At 41.4% G+C, this 10,068-nt stretch overlaps 1 protein-coding gene across 6 annotated transcripts; it reads left to right on the forward strand.

Moving 5' to 3' along the window:
• Positions 1-4,329: 4,329 nt before the first annotated feature.
• LOC144763946 (uncharacterized) lies at positions 4,330-8,908 on the forward strand. 6 transcript variants are annotated; one of them, XM_078649993.1, is made up of 3 exons: positions 4,330-7,650; positions 7,787-7,892; positions 8,061-8,908. In XM_078649993.1, exon 1 carries the CDS (start codon positions 4,407-4,409, stop codon positions 5,706-5,708), a length of 1,302 nt encoding a protein of 433 aa, XP_078506119.1. In that variant the 5' UTR covers positions 4,330-4,406; the 3' UTR covers positions 5,709-7,650; positions 7,787-7,892; positions 8,061-8,908. The 6 variants fall into 6 exon arrangements, with proteins under 6 accessions (XP_078506119.1, XP_078506117.1, XP_078506118.1 ...); XM_078649991.1 differs by having other exon boundaries at positions 4,330-8,182; positions 8,738-8,908; XM_078649992.1 differs by having other exon boundaries at positions 4,330-7,892.
• The last annotated feature ends 1,160 nt before the right edge of the window (positions 8,909-10,068 follow it).

Below are 10,068 nucleotides of genomic sequence, written 5' to 3' on the forward strand. Positions count from 1 at the left end.
GATCGGACTACACGTACGATGGATACAAACAATTATCCCAGACTCTGTTCGCCCTTTGAGTTCGTATACTGATGCGGTCACTAAGCGTAGAAATATTTTAATATTGTGATCTCTTAAAAAATTCATAGTGGACGATATGGAGGATGAAATTAGAAAAACGCTTCAGGCAGCGAACTTGGAGTAATAGAGAGCCCAGTGCGCCCTTTAGACATTCTAAGATGGCCGCCTGCTTTACACAAGTCGGTATCGCGTTTTGCCCCTGTCATTTTACACAGCGCTCACTCGCGCCGGCGGGAAACTTGACAGGTGCAGATCCTCAATCAATTAACTTGAGCTATAAAATGGGTAGCGAGGGCTCACAATACTTGAACACGACGTCGCTACGGGTGTGTCATCAGGTCGAGGGCTGTGGATGGGTGCCGGCCGTTTTATCAAGAACGGTGAGTACTTTTGCCTGCTAGTAACCAGTGGATCCTTTCTGGTATGCCAGAATCACTATTGGTCCACAGATTAGGTCAGGGGTTGGGCATATCTGCCTTATTGGAATGACTGTGTATTTTGGATATTGGCAGTTACTAGCCAGAACATCATCTTACTTAAGACACTGTGGACTATCAATAGCCTACTAAGCACTTAAGGTTTAGTCTTTGGTTTTTGTAACCTAGACTCCACCCACTGGGGCAATGTGTTTTGGGACCATGCTTATACTGGTTATACCCATTCAAAGAAAGTAATTCAGAACTCGGTGTTCTTATATGCTTGGAGTTAGACTCCTCTTTTAAACAGAATTCCTCTTACTTCTCATTAACAGGCCTACTGGGACACAGTGCCCACTCCCTCTTCCATTGGACTATTAGGACCTTCAGTCCAACACCAGTTCTAACCTTGACTCAGGTAACTACTATATGTCAGTTATTTATTCTTTTTGCACGTGACCCTTGACCACTGGCTCTATATTGTCTGTATACAGTTATGCTACCATTCCCAGCACATGTTATAAGCTGGCTATTTGCGTCTTTATATCTTCTAGCATACGGACTGAGCATTTATTGTGAGCAAGGTGACATGAATCTCCACACCTTCGAAAAAGAACTCCATTGACACTTCTTCCTCTGTTAACCACTAATAAACTTATAGTAAGTAGTTGCTTCTCATACTGAACTGGACTGGTGATAGGGAGCTTAATTTCCCCTCCAGGCTGACGACATTAGGGTTATTGAACTGTGCCATTCTGTTGTCTAAGAAACATAATAACATTGTATGTTATTGCGAAATAGATATCCCTTTTTCTTTTCATATCCCAGTTAAGCTAATCAACCTTCGATAGAACAACTATAGAACAGGATTATATTAGCCGGGAAGGTGACCCCTGGACCCCGTTTCCTCATTTGTTCGCCCACATATGCGACGTCCAACTGATCTAAAGGTAAATGGGCATTGGACCATTGGTATGACTTGTCAGGCAAATGTAAAATTAGGATTATATACCTTACTTGATCCCTTTTTCTTTAAGACGCTTTTTGTGCTAGCATAATCCACAACACAATATTGCTTTCATGTATTGACATCATTTTCATAATGGGCTGTTCCTTTAATGTCATACTAAATTCATACTAGTTCTCCTTCACCAATTCACCTCCCGCTTAGTATCATGGTCAGATACAAGGGCCTTATACCATGTGTACACTTCCGCTTCCTTTTTTGGAAACCGTAAGATGTATGTGGAATTTTCTAATATGTAATTTTTGTATTGTAACTTTGTAAATTTGAATTGTAAACATTGTACATATTCTCAGGCCATCCTGCACTTCCCTGTAAAAAATTGACGTTGGGTTAGTCCCAACACTTAATGCATGCATATGCTCCACGTCTATGATAGCAATGCTTTTAATATGTTTCGGTCCTGCTAATGTTTTTTAATTGTAAGTCGAGTTTTGTACATAAAGATTAATTGTATGTATATATGTTTCTTTACCGACAGCCCTGAAGAAGTCCCAGTTTGGGACGAAACGCGTCGGCTGTATGTGTTTTATTGCCTCTTGAAAATAAAGATTCAAAGAAGAACTTCAACATCTCTGAGGAATATCTCGTTATTTTGCTCAGATATCGTTTGCACTTACTGTTTTGTGTTTTGTGGTGCACCTTTGCTGTAATTTGTTCTGAATCAAAATTCCCTAGGGAATAGGCACAGTGATGATGGGTGCCATTCAGTGTGCACACAACCCCCTTGATTAAACTTAAGGGTTAAGATACCTCACGGGGGAAAGTTAGTCAGGTGCTTACTCTAGGCAGGGTCCATCATTTATTCAGTTTTTTTCTATGATTCACCCCTTTTAGCACTGACACACCCCATATTTAGATCATATATTTATATCGTTACATCAGTGAGACCTCCTTAAAAAGACTCTCTTAAACATGACTAGCTTCAAAGATAGACGCCAGGAGCTTGCTCAGGATTTATTCACACCTGGGGCTAAAACAACAGGTACATCAATCCCCAAGGAAGATGGCCTAAAAGCGAAGTTTAAAAAATTGGAAAAATTAAAAATGAATGAGATGTCCCGTTGGTGGGATGGCACCACATTGGGTAAATATTTAGAGAATGAAAAAATTCCACGTGGGTTGAGAATACTTATTTTCCCCACTTTTGAAGACCTAGACACTGACCAACTAGAAGATTGGGAAAACAACTTACGGAACGCATCTTTCACAATGATGCGGATCCTGATAAAGAATGCTGAAAAAAAGGGAGCAAAGGCCCAGCAAGAGATAGAAGAACTTGAAAAGGAGATAGCACAATCCGAACTAAAAGATGTGATAAAGAAAAATTACGCAATATTAGACGGGGTGCTAGAAAAACATCAGCTCTACCTTAGAGACAAGAAATTGAGGAAAATCAAGAGGGACGACAAAGATTACAGTGATGGGAGGGTTTATACCTTTTCCAAAAAATATGATAAGGTGAAAATCCCAGGGGAAGGCAAAAGGCAGAGAGCTGAGACCCCCGAACTAAGTTCAGCAAGTAGTATCACATCACTCTCGTCCGCGGCAAGCTCAGCCTCCACGACAGAACCGATAAGTTCCAATATAACCGACATAAGGCCCAATAATAATTTTTTATTGGAGATGGAGAGGTGGAGGTTAGGGGCACGACCGGTTCACAAAGAACCTCTAAGACAAGACGGGGAGGGAGGAACTGGCAGAAACGCAAAAAGAACCTCAAAAAAACAAAACCCAGAATCAGTGGAGAGAGTAACGAGGTCCAAAAAGAAGGGGAATCCGCCACAATAGCTAGCTCTGAGAGTGACAACACAGTGAAGTCTATTGTGATTAACCTATCAGAGAGAGTTTTGGATCAGGATGAAATCTCTGTACTTAATAAGGGTTTAGGTTTTTGCCCCAACCAAATGGGTGGAGATGTCAATTTATTTGTTGATTTGATGAAATTTGTTCGACTTGTAAAACTCAAAGACCATTTTGCACGTAACCCCACTAATCATGTTAATCAAAATAATGTTAACACTGTTATTGACTATACTGTTAATGAAATAAACACCTTACAAGCAATGATCTCTGTCGAACTTGACACTTCTGTTGACATTGAAAGTATAAGGAATGAATTGAATGTTGTTGAGGATGTACATATCGAAAGTGGTTTGAAACCAAGATCCAAATTCACCCCCACTGGCACCCATCCAAACATTGATATCTTCAGAGAAAAAGTCAGCCTCTCTTTCCACCAAATGCTTGATAATCCTAAGCGTGCTCCCCCGCCCAAATACAATCTCACCCGGTTAGAATCGGAAGCCCTGAGAAGACTCCAGTCAGATGATAAAATTGTCATCCGAGAGGCGGATAAAGGGGGGAATGCAGTTATTATGAATAAGGTTGATTACATGAATGAAATTTCCCGCCAGCTTGCTGACTCAACTTGCTACACCAGACTTGGCCATAATCCCATCGAAACTCTCACATCCCATATAAACATGAAGCTAACAGAATGGCGTGAGATAGGCTTACTAAGTGCCGAGGAGTGCCAATATTTAACAGTAACAACCCCCTCCTATCCCTGCATATACATACTCCCCAAGATTCATAAGGGAGGCCCCTTCCCACCTGGCCGCCCCATTATTTCAGGAGTCAACTCACCTACGGAAAGGCTCTCTGAGTACGTGGATACTTTCATCCAGCCTATGGTGCAGAACCTTCCTGCCTACCTAAGAGATACTAAGGATATATTGGGCAAATTGGAGGGCTTCTCCTGGACAGACACCCTACACCTGGTCACCCTTGATGTAGTAGGGCTTTACACCTGTATTAAAAAAGAATTTGGACTAAGGGCCCTGGAAACCTTTCTAGACAAACGTACAGCAGACCACTTGTCACACAATGGTGTCCTCCTTGAGATGACAGAAATTATACTGTCAAAAAACTATTTCCTACATGATTCTGTATGGTATCACCAAATACAGGGGACGGCCATGGGCTCCAAATTTGCTCCCGCTTACGCCGGCCTTTTCATGGGCTGGTTTGAGCGGGAGCATGCATGGGGTCGCCACGCGGCTGCTTGGATGAATAACATCATCTTTTGGGGTAGGTACATCGATGATGTGATCATGATCTGGGATGGACCTACCCTGGACCTTTCTGAATACTTTGGCTACCTCAATGACAACCCGTTTAATGTTCGCTTCACCATGACACACAACCAGAAAGCAATTGACTTCCTGGATGTACAACTCTTTGTAGAAAACAACAAAATTCAGAGCTGCACCCATCGCAAGGCGACAGCCTGCAACAGCATCCTACATTATGAGAGCGCCCATCCCCGACACGTCATCGAAAATATTCCATATGGGGAAATGATCCGGATGCGCCGGAATTGCAGCACGGATGACTCTTTTCAACACAGTATACAGGAAACGGAAAAAAGTTTCCTTGAAAGGGGCTATCCGAAGAAGACCCTTGAGAAAGCCAACAAAAAGGTCCAAAATGTGTCTAGAACAAGCACCTTGACCCCTAAAAGCAGGCCTTCAAACACTAGCAGACCCCTATCATTTACTACACAATATTCCGACCAAAGCAGCACAATTTTTAACATCATAAGAAAGCATTGGCATCTGATTGCGGATATACCGAGCCTTAAAGATTCAGTTACCAGGACACCTAAAGTATGCTATAGGAGAGGAAGAAATCTTCGGAACATCCTCTGCCCCAGTTATGTGGAGTCCAAAAAGCGGACCAATTGGCTAACCACTCCCATTAAAGGTTTCTTTACATGCAGCGATTGCAACATGTGCGCACTGGGCAAAAATAGAACCAAAGAATTCTGCTACAACACCAACAAAACCTATACAATTGATCACTTGATCAACTGCAACACAAAATATGTGGTTTATATTTTGGGTTGCGATTGTAACAAGATATATGTTGGAAGCACCAAGAGAGCCCTAAAAACCCGCATCCAAGAACATGTCCGTGCAAGACGGAATGGGGATATGAGACATCCCTTGACCTTCCATATGCAGGAACACCATAAAGATACAGATAACTTATGGTTCTTGGGCATTGATCACCAACCTACACACCCTAGGGGAGGCAATAGGGAACTGGCGCTAAGGCAACGGGAGGCGGGCTGGATATGTAGACTACGCTGTATAGAACTCGGCCACAACACCGAAGATGAGTTACATCATTTCTTGGAGTAACCCGCTGTATTTGTTCACTCTATGCCCTGTGCTGTTCTGGTTCCACCACACAGACCACTTAAGATTAGAAACATGCTTAAGACTTAGAATCATGTTTAGCATGACTCATCTTCATGCTTTTGACAACAAAATAGTGGTTCACATATGTATACACTGTGAATTTGTTTCTATATCTGTCTCTTCTTGAATTACTTGTGTAATTGTTTGTGAAAATGTGGAATTATTTAAAATACTGTATTTTTGTCTGGAGCCCATATGCACATGCTGCATAGGCGGATGGGGTATTGAATACTATGGTACCTCATTGACTTCTTCTCTTGCACAATCTAACACTAGAATCTGACTTAGCATCACACGTTTTCATAAAGTTGCAGATGCCCATGAGGAATTGAACACCAGGGTCCCTTTTTACCCAACACCTCCCACCTGTTCTCTGGAACAATGCTCTCCTGTTAGAAATCAGAAGGTCTTTCTTTTCCAATTCAGCCCCAAAGCATTAATCCAATTCACCATCCGCTCCCATCACTCAATCTGAGACACAGCCAAAGATGGCCGCCGCCTTTACAATACTTCCTCCATATATTGGACCACGTGTGTTGTGGTACATCTTCCAATAACATGCCCTTGCGTCCCGTAGAGATTATTGGTAGCTTTTTTGTGTTTTCTCCTCTGGTTTAAACCACCGGACGCATTTGGTAACACAAACAACAGTCTTTTGATAATCTTTTCCATTACCCCCTTCGAAGAAAAAAATAATTTTTTTTTTCTTTTTTCTCATTTATACTTTGAGGTAAACATTAATTACGGCTATCCAGTTTTTCCAGCTGGATACTGGGGACAGTTGGTATGTCATACAACCACTTCATATCGGGCATAATGGCTCGAACCTGACAATGAGTAAGGCAACCACCTTGGACACTCTAAGATGGCTGCTATCATTGCGCACAGATAGACCGCGAACCATTTGTAGAAGCCCCGTCGCCACATTTGCCGATATCCTTTGCTTATCCAAAAAGCGGCTTTTTATCCTTGGCGGCACCTTACGAAGGATCGGACTACACGTACGATGGATACAAACAATTATCCCAGACTCCGTTCGCCCTTTGAGTTCGTATACTGATGCGGTCACTAAGCGTAGAAATATTTTAATATTGTGATCTCTTAAAAAATTCATAGTGGACGATATGGAGGATGAAATTAGAAAAACGCTTCAGGCAGCGAACTTGGAGTAATAGAGAGCCCAGTGCGCCCTTTAGACATTCTAAGATGGCCGCCTGCTTTACACAAGTCGGTATCGCGTTTTGCCCCTGTCATTTTACACAGCGCTCACTCGCGCCGGCGGGAAACTTGACAGGTGCAGATCCTCAATCAATTAACTTGAGCTATAAAATGGGTAGCGAGGGCTCACAATACTTGAACACGACGTCGCTACGGGTGTGTCATCAGGTCGAGGGCTGTGGATGGGTGCCGGCCGTTTTATCAAGAACGGTGAGTACTTTTGCCTGCTAGTAACCAGTGGATCCTTTCTGGTATGCCAGAATCACTATTGGTCCACAGATTAGGTCAGGGGTTGGGCATATCTGCCTTATTGGAATGACTGTGTATTTTGGATATTGGCAGTTACTAGCCAGAACATCATCTTACTTAAGACACTGTGGACTATCAATAGCCTACTAAGCACTTAAGGTTTAGTCTTTGGTTTTTGTAACCTAGACTCCACCCACTGGGGCAATGTGTTTTGGGACCATGCTTATACTGGTTATACCCATTCAAAGAAAGTAATTCAGAACTCGGTGTTCTTATATGCTTGGAGTTAGACTCCTCTTTTAAACAGAATTCCTCTTACTTCTCATTAACAGGCCTACTGGGACACAGTGCCCACTCCCTCTTCCATTGGACTATTAGGACCTTCAGTCCAACACCAGTTCTAACCTTGACTCAGGTAACTACTATATGTCAGTTATTTATTCTTTTTGCACGTGACCCTTGACCACTGGCTCTATATTGTCTGTATACAGTTATGCTACCATTCCCAGCACATGTTATAAGCTGGCTATTTGCGTCTTTATATCTTCTAGCATACGGACTGAGCATTTATTGTGAGCAAGGTGACATGAATCTCCACACCTTCGAAAAAGAACTCCATTGACACTTCTTCCTCTGTTAACCACTAATAAACTTATAGTAAGTAGTTGCTTCTCATACTGAACTGGACTGGTGATAGGGAGCTTAATTTCCCCTCCAGGCTGACGACATTAGGGTTATTGAACTGTGCCATTCTGTTGTCTAAGAAACATAATAACATTGTATGTTATTGCGAAATAGATATCCCTTTTTCTTTTCATATCCCAGTTAAGCTAATCAACCTTCGATAGAACAACTATAGAACAGGATTATATTAGCCGGGAAGGTGACCCCTGGACCCCGTTTCCTCATTTGTTCGCCCACATATGCGACGTCCAACTGATCTAAAGGTAAATGGGCATTGGACCATTGGTATGACTTGTCAGGCAAATGTAAAATTAGGATTATATACCTTACTTGATCCCTTTTTCTTTAAGACGCTTTTTGTGCTAGCATAATCCACAACACAATATTGCTTTCATGTATTGACATCATTTTCATAATGGGCTGTTCCTTTAATGTCATACTAAATTCATACTAGTTCTCCTTCACCAATTCACCTCCCGCTTAGTATCATGGTCAGATACAAGGGCCTTATACCATGTGTACACTTCCGCTTCCTTTTTTGGAAACCGTAAGATGTATGTGGAATTTTCTAATATGTAATTTTTGTATTGTAACTTTGTAAATTTGAATTGTAAACATTGTACATATTCTCAGGCCATCCTGCACTTCCCTGTAAAAAATTGACGTTGGGTTAGTCCCAACACTTAATGCATGCATATGCTCCACGTCTATGATAGCAATGCTTTTAATATGTTTCGGTCCTGCTAATGTTTTTTAATTGTAAGTCGAGTTTTGTACATAAAGATTAATTGTATGTATATATGTTTCTTTACCGACAGCCCTGAAGAAGTCCCAGTTTGGGACGAAACGCGTCGGCTGTATGTGTTTTATTGCCTCTTGAAAATAAAGATTCAAAGAAGAACTTCAACATCTCTGAGGAATATCTCGTTATTTTGCTCAGATATCGTTTGCACTTACTGTTTTGTGTTTTGTGGTGCACCTTTGCTGTAATTTGTTCTGAATCAAAATTCCCTAGGGAATAGGCACAGTGATGATGGGTGCCATTCAGTGTGCACACAACCCCCTTGATTAAACTTAAGGGTTAAGATACCTCACGGGGGAAAGTTAGTCAGGTGCTTACTCTAGGCAGGGTCCATCATTTATTCAGTTTTTTTCTGCCTCAGGAATATCTACAAACCAGGAGCCAACAATGTTAGAGAAACAGAAAACCATACCTGTCTTCAATCTATCTGTAGAAAATATTGATTATGTGGCAGAGGATATTTTGACAAAGGAGATTAGCCTAGTCCAATCTACATCCATTGATAGATTTTAATTGATAAAAGATTTGTATGCCTTCATTTGACAGATTAGACAAAAAAAGTAAATGACCCAAGAACCTATGACCGAAGAGAACCAGTCTGGTCTGAAACCACCTTCTAGCTTTATTCCAAGTTTAGATCAGATAGAACCGGAAGTGGAAATCTTTGAAAAGACAGTTATTTCTAAAATGTTGCAAGTACATAGATTTGTTCCCACCTCCCCCGCCCAATATGTCACATCAGGAATATCTAGCCCTTAATTTGTTGAGGGACAACAGTACTATTATTGTCACACCATGTGACCAAGGGAGTTATTCTCTACACAGAGGATTATAAAACCAACATTTTAGAACTGTTTAGGATACCAAAACACTAAAGAAAGATCAGAGGAGATCCTGAAATGAAGCTAAAAGAAAAAAAAACATGTCATTGTGGAAATGGCAGTGCTGGAAGGTGTTATTTGTAAAAAGGAAGCAGCATTCCTTACACCAACCAATACTCCCATACCAGTCATCTGTAGGATTCCTAAAACACATAAAGACACTATTAACCCACATTTGCACCCCTTTGTATCCACCATAGGACCAGCCCCATGAACCCTTGTCTAAACCTTTGATAAATAAACTTCTGTCCTATGTCACATATACTGGTCATCTTATTTCTAAGATACAAGGCTTGCCCTTTAATATCCCAAAACAATTTCTGGTAAATATGGACATAGAGGCGCTATACACGAACGTGCCTCAAACCCAGGCCCTTAAGGTTTTTTGAACAAGGACAACAAAAATTCTAACCATGTCTTCATCCAGCCATGTTTGGAGATAGATCTTAATGAAAATGTTTTTTAA

Source organism: Lissotriton helveticus, chromosome 6 (genome assembly GCF_964261635.1).
Source record: "Lissotriton helveticus chromosome 6, aLisHel1.1, whole genome shotgun sequence".
Taxonomy (NCBI): Eukaryota; Metazoa; Chordata; class Amphibia; order Caudata; family Salamandridae; genus Lissotriton; species Lissotriton helveticus.